The sequence below is a fragment of the Grus americana genome, unplaced genomic scaffold (genome assembly GCF_028858705.1).
Source record: "Grus americana isolate bGruAme1 unplaced genomic scaffold, bGruAme1.mat scaffold_451, whole genome shotgun sequence".
Taxonomy (NCBI): domain Eukaryota; kingdom Metazoa; phylum Chordata; class Aves; order Gruiformes; family Gruidae; genus Grus; species Grus americana.
In genome coordinates, this window is record NW_026561714.1 from 2,843 (window position 1) to 15,419 (window position 12,577).

At 54.8% G+C, this 12,577-nt stretch overlaps 1 protein-coding gene across 1 annotated transcript; it reads right to left on the bottom strand.

The window, feature by feature from the left end:
* Window positions 1-9,742: 9,742 nt before the first annotated feature.
* On the bottom strand, window positions 9,743-12,038 carry LOC129200750 (PHD finger protein 7-like). The gene is made up of 6 exons (XM_054812024.1): window positions 11,969-12,038; window positions 11,513-11,660; window positions 11,034-11,300; window positions 10,710-10,823; window positions 10,439-10,557; window positions 9,743-10,266 (listed from the first exon to the last, which is right to left on the bottom strand). The coding sequence occupies exons 1-6, from the start codon at window positions 12,036-12,038 to the stop codon at window positions 9,743-9,745; spliced, it is 1,242 nt and encodes a 413-aa protein (XP_054667999.1).
* Window positions 12,039-12,577: the final 539 nt, after the last annotated feature.

Here is a 12,577-nt window from a genome sequence, read left to right on the forward strand (position 1 = left end):
CTGGCACCCTGATGGCAATAACCTCCGCACCCCAGAGAGGACAGTCATCCGCAGAAAGCCACTCCTGGCTTCTTCCAGAACACTTGCTCTGTACTAACAGTTTGGCTGCTGACACAACGTGCAGTGGCGGGCACCAGGGCACGAGCCTGCAGCTGCACGGTGATTTTGATTTATGACACTGGCTGACCAAAGGACAGCAATTACCTGGCACGCCTGTTGATTGAATTGCCCCCTTTTCTGCATCAGAGACTGGCACTGCCTCGCTGCCTCCTTCCTGAAGCGCCTCCTTCTCCACAGTCTCACGGTCCATCCCTTTAGAAAGACAGTAGGTGAGTTTCATTAGATGCAACTGGTCCTCATCAGGAACACGGTATCTTCAGGAGCCAATACTTCTCCAAATACATTAATACCGCTTTGAAACAAAGCTCGGACATTTGGCGGTGCACCTAGTCGCTGGTTCAAACAACGTGTCATTCACGGAGAAAAAATTAAGCACTAGACACTTTCCAGTTTACCAGTAGACAGCAAATCCCAGCCTGCTGAGAGACTAGGAGATTGCACGTGATCTCCTGGCTCGCATTCCACTTAGTGCATTTTTGGCAAACTGCAAGGTGGTGGTAAATTAGTTCCTTCAGAGAGGACAGGAAGACGCTGTAGCCAGTTCATCCGGGGAAAGAGCCCTTCTGAGCAGCGCTTCCCATCATGCCAAGTCCGTCACACGGTAAGGGTGACAGACACATGTGGTGGACCGAACCGCAAGCTCTTGCAGCCATATGCTGGGCACTTTCACAAGTGGCAGCGAAGAGCCCACAGTCCCCCAAAACAAGAGGAAAACCACCACCAAGATGTTATCTGAAACACAACTAGAAACAGACAGCTAACCCACCCGAGACTGAATTAACAGCCCTTCGCTTCAGCTGCCTTCAAGTTAGGTGTGCGGCCTCAAGCTGGGTGTCCAGCTTCCACCTGTCCCTGACCCCGAGGTGGCACTGAGAGGCCTCAGACCTGGAGGGGAACAATGGGGCTGGAGCAGGCTGTGAAGCTGGGGCTGCTCCGATCCTGGCCAGGGCATGCCTGCAGCCCAGGCCAAGTCTGCCAGGCTCAGTGACCCCAAGCTGCCTGCGCATCCTGCTTGTCCGTAAATGCATCTAAAACCCCAGCTGCCCACATCTTCTGGTTCAGAGTGATCGATACCCACCACGTGCCGTGCTGTCCCATTCCTTCAGGATGTCCTTGAAGATTTCTGATACCCGCCGGGAAGATGTTCCTGTCTCGGCTCTATACTTTGCTCTTTGAGGGCCTTAACCGAAAGTAGAAAGTTCAATTTCTCACAACTACAATATTGAAAAGGAGTGCTTAGTCTGTGAAGTCAGTCAAGCCTGACTACTCACCCCTGGGATGCCAGGTGAGCTCCAGCGCAGGATCTGTCCGAGGATCTGGAAGAGCCCTCCCTGTACCCACACCTGCAACCAAACACCCACGAGAAGTTTCCATCATACACTGTGATATACACCGTCATAACTCAAGAGCAGAACATGTAAAGGGATGACGTAACGACAGGGCACACAGGATGCAGATCTGTATTCTCACACCTGCTGCAAGAGATGCCTCGCTCACATTTGGGCTTTGAGCTGGCAGCTCTCAAAGGAAGTCAAAAGCCATGACGTACCCATGCCATCTCCCTGCGCATCAACCCCGGAACCCAGCTGGGAAGCTGGATGTCCATCGCCTCCAGCCACGTCTGTAAACAAACCAAACAGAGAAATCCCGTAAAAATACTTCTTCAGATCTGAACGGCAGTGAATGCAGTTGAAACGTGGGATTGCTCCATGTCGCAATAGGGGTGCCAAGGGAAGGTGAGAGCCAGAAGGAGCTTTCCGTCCTGGCACATTCCGTGTTGGAGCAGTGCCTGGACGTTTTCAACGTCAGAGCTGGGCTCTGGCAAGAATGAGGGAGAGTGTTGGCATTGTTAGGTGAGCAGGCAAGCGCAGCTCCCCTTGTGCCACGGAACAGCTGGAGCACCAAGGCTGTCACTCACCCCATCCCACTACCACAGGCAGAATTGGCAAGCATGGCTTGCTGCTCACCTGAACTCTATTGCTGCTCACAGCCCCCTTCCCAACTCCTCTCCTGCTGCATTCTACTTCTGCAGGGCACAGTGTTCCTAAACATTGTCGTTTTGAGCGGAAAGAGGCACAACCAATGCCTAAAGAGAAGCAGCCTTGCTAATTTTGCAGTTAACCTCACCGTGCTGTATTTTCTGTGTGGAGCAGTTCCTACATGTGTCTGCTTTGGTTTTGCATCAAAAACTGGTTTTGCTTATGAGAGGCCTTGCAACAGGGTTCGTCAGCCTGGCTTTGCCTCATACCTCTCCTCCTTCTGCTTGCTGGCCGTGGCTCCTCCTGGCTCTGCCAAGGTGGAGAGCACAGCAGGGGTCTTTCAGGAGGCACATCTGTCTGGCGTGGCACGGCCACCTCTCTTCCGTGGTCAGCAGGCCCTTCTGAGTGCAGCTCTGGAAAGCAAAAGCATGAGGAATGATGCGCGTTGGGGTCAGCTGAGCTTTCAAAGTCATGACTACAGCGGATGATTCAGTAGGGCAAACTAGATCCAAAGAATGTGCCGGCACATGGCTTCTGTGCAGTAAGAAAGGGAAAAACTATACCGCTACAAAAAATGGACATTGGTTGTCCCCGTCAGTCCTCTGATGCCATGTGCTCTGCAACCCCTGTGCCCTCCTTGGGAAGGATTCCTAAGCCACTGTGTCACGCAGAAGTCGTCAGACCACTAGGTCTCACCGTGAAGAAGAACAAACGGTTCTTGGTTGAGTCTGTGGTGACAAGGCAAATGCAGTAGAAGGACACTGACAGCCCATCTGCTAACCGTCTCTGTTGAAAAGATGTGTGTCTCTTCATCACCTGATCTTCCTGAGAGGAAAAGGCAGAAAAGGGAAAACACAATCGATTGGGTCAGGACAACCATGTTCTGTTCCTACCCCTGCCAGAAAAGCCCTTGAGGAAGGAAACAGCACATCTGAAACGCATCTGCTTGATTGGAATTGTACCCGCCTCCTACAGCAGAGCCAAGAAACCTTCCTCAGAAAATCACAGAATCATAAAAGAAGGGTTATCCAGTACACAAGATGATCTGCACTTGTCAGTGGGAAGGGCACGAGACCAAAACTTCCCCACCAGACCAGGTCAAATGGTATCTCGGCGGAGAAAAGCCTCTGTGCGGCTGGGCAGCAGGGCAGCAGGCTCAGCGGGGCCCGAGCTGCGGGAATGTTCACAAACCTCAGGCGACGTCTGATGAGCCTCTGGAAAGAGCAAAGAAAGCAGCCCTAGCTTGTTTCCCCGAGCGTGCACTGAAACCTGAGGAAAGGTCACTGAACCTCTGGAAAAGGTCACCCTCCTTAGCCTAGTTTGTTAGTGCTAAAAGCAGCGAATTCAAGGGTGTTCTAATGGCAAGGGTTAGAGAACCTTAACCCGAGGTGATGTTCCCAACTGCATCTGGAATGAAGTGTCGTAGGGGCGCTTGGATCCATGAGGTTTTGGGGTTAGGTGAAATTAAACCCCCTTGTCTCGTCGCACTCGGTGGGTTGCGAGGGAGGTGAATCTTTTCATCCCCCAAAGGCATGAGTCCCGCTCAGCGGAGCTGCCAATGCAATGAGCCACAGGAATGACTCAGAGGAACAATATAACGGAGTTTTATTAACAATCTAGGGGCTAGGTGTCAACAAGTGGCAACTGTGCGGATAACGGGTAAAACACTTGCCATAAGCAGCGACTAGGACAACCGACAACTAGGCAAATTGGCCTGGCAAAGGCAACAACCGGTTTTATAAGGCATGAATTTCTTAAGAGGAAAGGAGAAGAAGAAAAGAAGGACAGAAGGAAAAGAAGGAGAGGAGAGGAGAGGCTAGGATAGGTATCACTACCCTTGGATGCTGCGATGTCGTCACAGGGATGGCTCCTTAGTCCGCAGGTCTTGGTCCACAGGTGGTGGGTCGACCCCGGTGTGGCGTGCATGCTCACCTTTCTACTGTTCTGCCCCTCAGGGACCACCCTTGGGGCGGTAACACGCAGATGAGCTTTGCACCTGCGCAGTCCATTGTTCTAGAAGGTTCAGGGGTTCTGTCTGCGCAGTCTGTCTCCACAGAGTTCTGGAATTGGGCTGGGGGGAGCTCCTCCTCCGTCCAAGGTGTATGGCGCACGCCCAAAGCAGCCGCTGGAAAGTTACCAGAGGAGGTAGGGGGAAGCAATCCACCGCTGTAAAAAATATAGAAGCTTAGCTAGAAGAAAACTTATGTGAACTAGAAAGCTGCTTAAGGCCTAGAACTGTTTCAAAGCCTATAATCGTGGGAAAGGGGTTTCTAATCAAGGTAATAATAGGTAATGAAGCTAACTGACCATGGCAACGTACAATGCTGCTACGTTCCTTGTACAGTCCCTACCCACCCGGACAACAGGCCCGGGGATATCAATCTTATCAAGAAGGTTGTTATGGAGAGGTGTATCCCCAGCGAGCGTACTGCGTATGCCTGCAAGAAGAGGGTCATTCAGCGAACACGGGTGCGAGACCACTGACGACCACCAGAGACCCCTGAGGACCACCAACTCAAATCACTGAGCATGCGTGACGGGGAGGAGAAGATAGAAATGGATTCTAAGAAAGGATTATCATAGGACTGCCTGTTCTTGGAAAAATAATGAATATGTATATTTTGAGTCTAGATAACCTGTGTGTTGGTAATCCCTGTATGCACGTTTGGTGGAGCTGTTTCCCCCGTACATCCAGCGCTGCAATAAAGCAAACCTAGGGTAACTCGCGTCTGGTAGATTTCTTTTACAACCACCTCACCTCCGCAGTGCCCGCACCGCCCCCCCTTCCCCCCCCCTCCCCCCAAAACCAACCATGAGTTCTTTGAGACAAAACAGGGGATTTGTGGCTTTCCAACAGTCTCTGACACCCCTTCAGCATCCTACCTGTCTGCACATCAGCACGCTCCCTGCCATCCTCGGGCTCAGGTGCTTTCGGCTGCAGCTGCCTCTGTGCTCACTCTTTGGCCACCACTCTTCTGTGGATTTCTCTCTGCCTTTGAGTCTGAGGACAACAACGTGGCATCCTCTGGGCTGCGGGAGGGGAAAAAAAATCCAGGTTGCTTCCTGTATGTGACTGCTACTTAGGCTAAAGGCCGGCCAGATTTGTACAGAGAGCTTTAAACTAGATTTAGTGGGGGATGAGGAGGAGGGAAAGGAAGAAGAGGAGGAGGAGGAGCAAAAAGATGATGAGGAAGACCAGGAGAAGAATAAACTGGAGAAAGGGGAAGGGGGAGGAGGAAAAGTAAGATCGGGGGGAAGAAGAACAGGAGGAGGAAAACCAGGAAGAAAACGAACAGCAGCTCTCCTCAATCATGCAGGCCCCTTCACGGGTGTCTCACAGGCACCCTGAACATCACGCACAGGGTCTTCCTTGAGAAGGACCAAAGGTGGACGAATGGGCCAGATGTGGGTGGATGCAAGGGGCGTGGGGGGGGGAAGCAGGGCGGAAAAAAGGAGCAGGGAAGTCACAGTCTCAGAGGTTCATTCAAGTTGGAAAGGTCACCAGGAGGCCCCAGGCCTGCGTCCTGCGGCGCCAGGCAGCTCCAGCGAGGATGTCAGTCCATGATGCTGGGGGGTTCCTCCAGTGGGGTCTAGAAAGCCTCCGAGGATGGAGGCCTGAAACAGCGTTGCTTAACAGCATCGCCTTGGCCGCTATTTGAACGGTTGTGGCTGTAGCAGCATGGCTCCCTCCCCACCATCGTCTGTTCACATTGCTCTAAATAGCTTCGCAACATCAGCAAACATTGCCGCCTGATGCTCTCTCCCTTTACAAGTCTTCCAAGGAGACATGAAACAACACAGGGTGTGCTGCAGGTCTGCGAGGGACCCCAGCAGGATCTCCCTTGACCGCGAGAGTTGCTAGTTATTCCGGGTGGGTGTGAAGATGCAGGGAAGTGGAATCAAAGAAGCCGTTTGGGTTGGCAGGAGAGACAGCGGCTTCAACAAAGCAGCTTCAGCAGCAGCTAGCAAGGAGGAGTTGTGGAAGGAGCTGCATGCTCCGCAACACTGGCACCTGCCTGAACCTGTCTGACCTGCCTCTGGAAAAAGAGCAAAACGCAAGGGAAATGTTTCTCCTCCAAAGCTACAAGTTGCTGGGCTACAAGGCAAAGGAGAACTGAAAAGAAATGGAAGAAAATAGACACCGAGCAGGAATTTTCTGTTTCTTTTCCTTTGGTGACTCTTGCTAAGAAAAGGACCAGCAGTTCCACAGCCCGCAAAATGCATGGTATTTCATATGGCAACACTAGCCCTGCATTTGGGGGACAGGGCACCGACGACCTCTTTTTCGTTACTGCACCTAAACCCCTGTGCATTTCACACCTCCTTACAAGTAGAGGGAGAACGGGAACGACATAAGGCGAATACCTACTTGCCAATTTCTCTCAGCAATTTTGCCTAGTGATTGCGTACATGGGGTTTTGCATGCAGAAATTTCTGAAGAAGCCTTCCCGGCAAGTCCTGCAATTTCAAAAAGCCATTAAAGGACAAGGCCTCTGTTAACTCGATGCTGCTGTGCTTTTACGAAAGATCACTGCATGACACTAAACCATCTTTCCTTCCCCCACAGGGTTGCGTATCTGGGGACTGATAGAGCATCCGTGAGAAGAAGTCCGATTCCTGTAAGCAGCAGCAGGTTGGTACCCATCAGCATTGGTAAAGACAGGATGCAGATAAGAATCCAGCAGCCTGCTGAATGATTGTGAATTGGTTTTGGCAATCTGTTGGTAAAACCCAAGCAAAATAAGCTTAGGGAGCCAGGAGGTAAACTGAAGCATTAATGTCACGTACAAGCAAGAAATCGGTAACGATGGGGAAATGATGGTCAAGTGTGCAGATACTGCAGTGGAAAACAGCTGCCAGAAGTCATTCATCTTACTGTCTTCGCTAACAACCCTAGCGTCCAGCATTATGGGGTGCATCTCTGCAGCAAGGGCTAGTTCCAGCTTGAGCTGCTCTGCCACAGCAAATGGGAAGCTACAAATTGGTTTCCACGGGTGGAACTGCACCCTCAGGAATACTGCTGTGCTACTGCCAGATAAAGTGGCTTCAAAAGCTGGAGGTGGGAATGCAATTCCATTAAAAAAAAAAAAAAAAAATGAAAGTGTCTTACCACTACTGCACTTCCTGATGTCCTCTGTTCGTACCAGGAACGTTTTATGTACCTGCGTCTCTTTACCACACTGGAGAAGATGCTGAGGTAGGAAGGCTTGGAGATGTAGCTCAGCTAGTCAAACCCACAGCTGCCTTTAATGCTGTATGCCTCACTTCAGCTGTCATTGTGCAAAACAATCCCCAGTGTGACATTGATGCAGCCTGCTTTATTTCTGGGTGCAACAAGCCCTCAAATACCAGATTTGTGGCTTGATAAGCATAACTGTGCTGATCGGTCGGTCGGTCGCTTCAAAAGAAAACAGACTGCCTAGCAGGTATCCAAAGCTCCCAGGAAAGGATTCATCTGAGACCTTGAGAAGCTCTCTGACCTGGAAGAGGAAGTCCCTGCATGGGGTGGGACAAAGCCAGGCAACAGGACATTCTCCAGCCTCAGGAGGCAGAGCTGTGTGCTGTAGAAAGGGCACTGTGACATGAGCTTCTGGTGGAGTTCTCGGTGTGACAGGAATGCCCCCCCCAACCTCATCTCAGGTCAGGGATTTCCGCAGTTTCAGCCCCACCACCATGCCTTGTATCAGCAACTGGAGCGCAAGTGAGTCACGGGGTGCTCACCCTGGCCCGGAGCGGTCCATCTTCTACACAGCCTGTAGATGTCATTTGTAGATGTCTCCTGAGGAGACACTTCTGCCTTTCTCTCCTACGTTGTATTCTTCAATGCAGGAATATGCCCCTGGTTAATCTTCTCTTTAACAGCTTATTCAGCTCTCCGAGACAGAGAGGGAGCGAGAGAAAGAAATGCAGATGAACTAAACTAAAAAGTAATACCATTGACTACAAAGCAGAAGACCCAGAGACCAGCTCTTGGTTTTAGAGGGACAAAAGCAGATGCAGGAAGAAGTACATGTAAGTGTTTGCAGGTGAAAAGCTAGCACGAGACTAAAGCTTCCTGATCTTACCCAGTATCACTCTAAAGGCAGAGGATGCTAGCAGAGCTCATCTGAGATGTGCCAAGACATTTCATGAGTTCGAGTTGCTGATTCCACCCAGCTTAAAGATAGTGACTTCCATCCCTCTCCTGTTTTTCTGACTATCCAGATAGCAAACCATCACTAGAAGCCTCGTTCACTAGACAGTTGTCTGACAAGCCGCTCTGTGACAAAAAGCAACAAGACAATTCCCCAGGAGCACAGGCTGCCTGCGCGGATTCCGTGCTTGCCAACAATCTCACACGGAGCAGAAACTAAAGCGAGCCCAAGAAAAGTCCGAGACCTCGCCAAGTGCTGTGAGTGCCACAGCAGCTCCACTGGCAGAAAACCTCCTGAGCTTCAGCTGGACTCGGGAAGGGATTTCCTAAAGCCTCTTTCCTCCACAGCTACCCCAGCAGCAGGCAGTGAAGCAGCACTGCCCAGCTTCCCTCCTGCAGCACTGCCAAGCAAAACAGCAGGCGCAATGCGACAATCAGCCTGCACCGTTGGCGCTGAGTGATCTGCACCAGAGGACCAAAAGAAGGAATAAGGCAATTAAACTCCAAAGAGAAACACATCATTTACTACCAGGGCGGGGCAGGCAGCGTGGTGTGTACTCTCCTGAAGTACTCCAGACGTGAGAGACGTAATTTCACCTCAAACACAGCAAGTGAAAAACATCTGAGGGTGGCACCCCAGCTCTTCTCCAGGGTGGCCAGCCGGCTACCCGAGCTGCTGAAACCACGAGCCAGAGCGTGGAGCGTGACCACACCGGTGCCCAGCACCTTACGAAATGCACTGCTGGCACTGCTGCAGGGACAGCAGGGCTTGTTTCCACTGGAGCCGGTGCTGTTTTCACCCCCCCCAAACCAGAGATAACCCTTAGACTTGGTAGCATTGCCCAAATCCAGGAACAAACATTAAATCCAGAGGCACCCCACACCTGGCAGCACCCCCCAAACCTGGCAGCATGCACCCGACACAGCAACGTCCCCAAACCCTGAAGTTTCCCCGCAAATTGGCACTAACCTCCAGGCTCAGAAGCTACACCCCCCCCGAAAAACCCCCAAGCCCAGGGGCACACCTTAAGCCTGCCGACAGTCCCCCAAGTCCAGAAAGAACCAAGGAGTGCCCTGTGGGACGGCGGCGCTGCGCCTGGAGGTGGGGGAGAGCTGTCGCAGGGGAGTGGGGAAGGGGTAGAGAGGAGGGGTGCAATGGGGCTGAGGGGGGGGTGCGTGTGAGCATGCCACTGGGGGAAAGCGCTGCTCCGGAGTGACACTGAACTGCAGCCTCCCGGGGCCAGCAAGGCCTGAAGCACATGGGCAAGGTGCTGGGCAGCTGGCCAAGGCCAGCTCATAGGGAGGAATTCCGGTCTGGGGAAGATGCTGCCAACCCTGGGGGAGAAGAGCAGGGAGACCCCCAGTCCCATCCCCTAAGACTGGCCCTTGAGAAGGGCAGAGGAGGATGATGGACAAACGAGTGTGGGATCTCCCAGTGCAGCTAAGATGAGCAGCCAACTTTATTGTGCTGGGGCATGGGGGCCAGCACTCAGGGCTGGCGCATGACTGGTCAGCAGCATCTTCCAGGCCGGCTGTATGGTTTTTGCGCCCGATGTTGTAACCGCGAGCGGTGTCGGATGCGGTCTGGCCCAGGGTGGCTGGAGCGGCTGCTGCTCTCGAGCACCAGAGCGCCACGGGACAGCCCCGATGCTGCCTGGCTGGCAGAGGTGGAGCTGCTCCTCTGGAGCGCCAGCAAACCGAGGAACAGCCCCAGCGCCATCTGCCAGGCAGTGCTGGGGCTGCTTGGCTCGACACTTGGAGCTGGCATGTGGCTGGTCCCACGAGGTTTGCCAGGCCGGCTGTATGGCTTTTGCGCCCGACGTTGTAACTGCGAGCGGTGCCGGATGCGGTCTGGCCCAAGGTGGCTGGAGCGGCTGCTGCTTTCAGGCCCTGGGGACCTGCGGGATGGCCCCGGTGGTGGGTAGGTGATGGTGCTGGGCCTGCTGCTCTCAGGCACCAGGGAGCCATGGGACAGCCCCGATGCCGCCTGGCTGGCGGTTCTGATGCTGGCAAGCTCTGACTTGTCACTGGCGCCTGCGAGGGGGGGCAGGAAGGTCAGCAGCACGGCCACCCAGCCCCGGGGCAGGAGAGGCCATCGTGGCGCCCACAGCCCTCCTGAAGCCAAGCCCAACCTAAGTCCCTGCTACCAGGCCTAGCCTGGCCCCTGGCCCCAGCGCGGGGGACACGCGGGTGCTTTGCCTCTTACCAGGGCCCAGGCCAGCACAGCAGTCACACTGCCAGGTGGTTGCGCTGTTCCTCAGGTAGGAGCAGCGCCTGTGGATGCCTTTGGCTGCGCAGGAGCTACACAGGAGCATCTGCCAGGACCTGGGGAAGCAAAGGGGTTGCTGGTTGTGAGGACAAAGTGTCGCAAGCACCGGATTGCCTGGCAGAACCCTTCTTCTTAGTCCTTCCTCCCTGAGCACGTGGGGAGACAGAGATCCCATGCAGAGCCCTAGATCGCTGCTTTGGCAACTCACCCCTCTTCCTCTGCCTGCTCCCTGCCTCCCAGACAAAGGCACTTGCTGGCATTGCAGCGGATGTGCCTCTGATACACCAGTCCAAATGCCTGGTCGCTCTCCCGTGACGGTTGTCTGCTGGAGAAGGAAGGGAAAGTCTTGAGCCCCGGCTGCCCCAGCATCAGGCAGATCCAGGCCGTTCCTGCCCTTCTGCCCACACCCTGTTGCCAGCTCCTCCACGCAGCAGAGGACAAAGAGTCAGGGGACAGCAGGCGGCCAGGCCTGCCCTGGCCTGGCACCACGCTTGCGCCTGACGTCTTGTGAGTCGGGAAGAGAAAAACGAACCTCTTGGAGATTCGAATCCCCATGGTGAGCATTTCCATCACGAACTCATCTTTGCTTTGGCAACGCAAGCAGCGGAAGCAGACGCCGGCATGGATAGCCTGCTTCTGGATGCAGGTCCGGTGGAACCAGGCATGTTGGCATGCTGGGCACACCATGGTGTGGTAGGACTTTTTGTCCTCCACGAGGCCCAGGCAGATGATGCAGGTGGTGTTGTGCTCTGGAGCGGCCTGCACTGCCTGCTCTGGGCGGTGCTCCCAGCAGAAGGACCTGGGAGAAGGATGGAAGGGATGGGCAAGGTGAGGTGAGAAGTGCCGAGTCCTTCCCCGGTGACGGCGAGGAGGGCAGAGGAGGTGTGAAGGAGCCCCAGCTCCTGTCCGGGCTCAGGCTCGGGCTGTGGCAAGCTGATGGGAAGCGTCCCTGTGGGTTCCTCGCTTGCTGGTAGGTGGGGAGGCTCCTGCACGAGGGCCGGCAGCCCTTACCTGTACAGCCCGAAGAACTGGGTGACACATTCACCCTCTGAGGCGCAAGGGAGATGGAAGCTGCGGTCGCACCCCTTCTGCTGGCAGGTGATGGCGGCGCCCGTCTCGCCGCAAACGAAGCAGCGCTGGAAAGAGCAGAGCAGCCCCCCTCAGCGGCAGGCTCAGGGCCTGCGTGGCTGGCCCCACGCCTCCGGGCCGGGTGCAGGCTGTGGGCATTGCTGGCTCACAGCCCGCAGATCGGCCTGGTCCACGAAGCTTTGGCCTGTGCCGGAGCCTCTGCGGAGCTGCTGGGAGCAGGCGTTTGTCCCAGAGCTGCTGGAAGGGCTGGGATTTCTTTCCGGGGCTCCAGGTGGAGCTCCCGCAAGCCTCTCCTGCTACAAGCCTCCCGGCTCTTGCCAGATGCTCACCTTCTGGGCAGCCTCCTGGATTGCGCGTCTGGTGTCCTCGGTGAGAAACCCGTTCCTGCTCTCTTGTGGAAAAAGCCCGCTGGCAAGGAACTGCAGAGCAGAGGAGGCCAGGAGCTCATGAGATCAGCAAGGAGGGGACTATCCCTGGCCGAAAGCCGGACGGAGCCCCAGGACAACTCACCAGGCAATAGGTGTGGGCACAGAGCCCCTTCTTTGCGCTTTTGCACCCACAGATATCCGGGTCAGCCTCTGCCCGGCGACACAGCATGCATGCTGGAGGGGAGAGAGCAAATGCCGCTGGGAATGAGCACCTCTGCAGGGCTGAGGGAAGCGTCCCCCAAAGCCTGGCTCTGTCCATGCCTAGCTGGCCTAGCTTGGCCGGATGCAGACTGCCCTGACAGCCCCTCTGCCAGCCATGGGGAGCTGTGGGGAGGGATACTTCGCTCTCACCTTGCTCCCTCGAGTCGGGGTCCTGCTGCTTCATCGCGAACGCGGTGCACATGGACAGCAAGTGCTTGGAGAGGCTCTGCCGCAGCAGTGCCGGGGTTTCTCCTCTGCACACTCCTCTGCCAACCCTTAGAGAGCAGTGGGACACGGTGAGCTTGTATCGCAGGCCCCGGAGCCCCAAGGAGTGCGGCTCCCCTCCTCCCTCGGCAGC

Coding starts and splice junctions, on each gene's coding strand:
- LOC129200750 (XM_054812024.1), bottom strand. CDS start 12,038: ATGAGCTCCTGGCCTCCTCTGCTCTGCAGTTCCTTGCCAGCGGGCTTT. Junction 11,661..11,968: donor CCACAAGAGAGCAGGAACGG/GTTTCTCACCGA, acceptor CCTGCCGCTGAG/GGGGGCTGCTCTGCTCTTTC. Junction 11,301..11,512: donor CAGTTCTTCGGGCTGTACAG/GTAAGGGCTGCC, acceptor TCCTTCTCCCAG/GTCCTTCTGCTGGGAGCACC.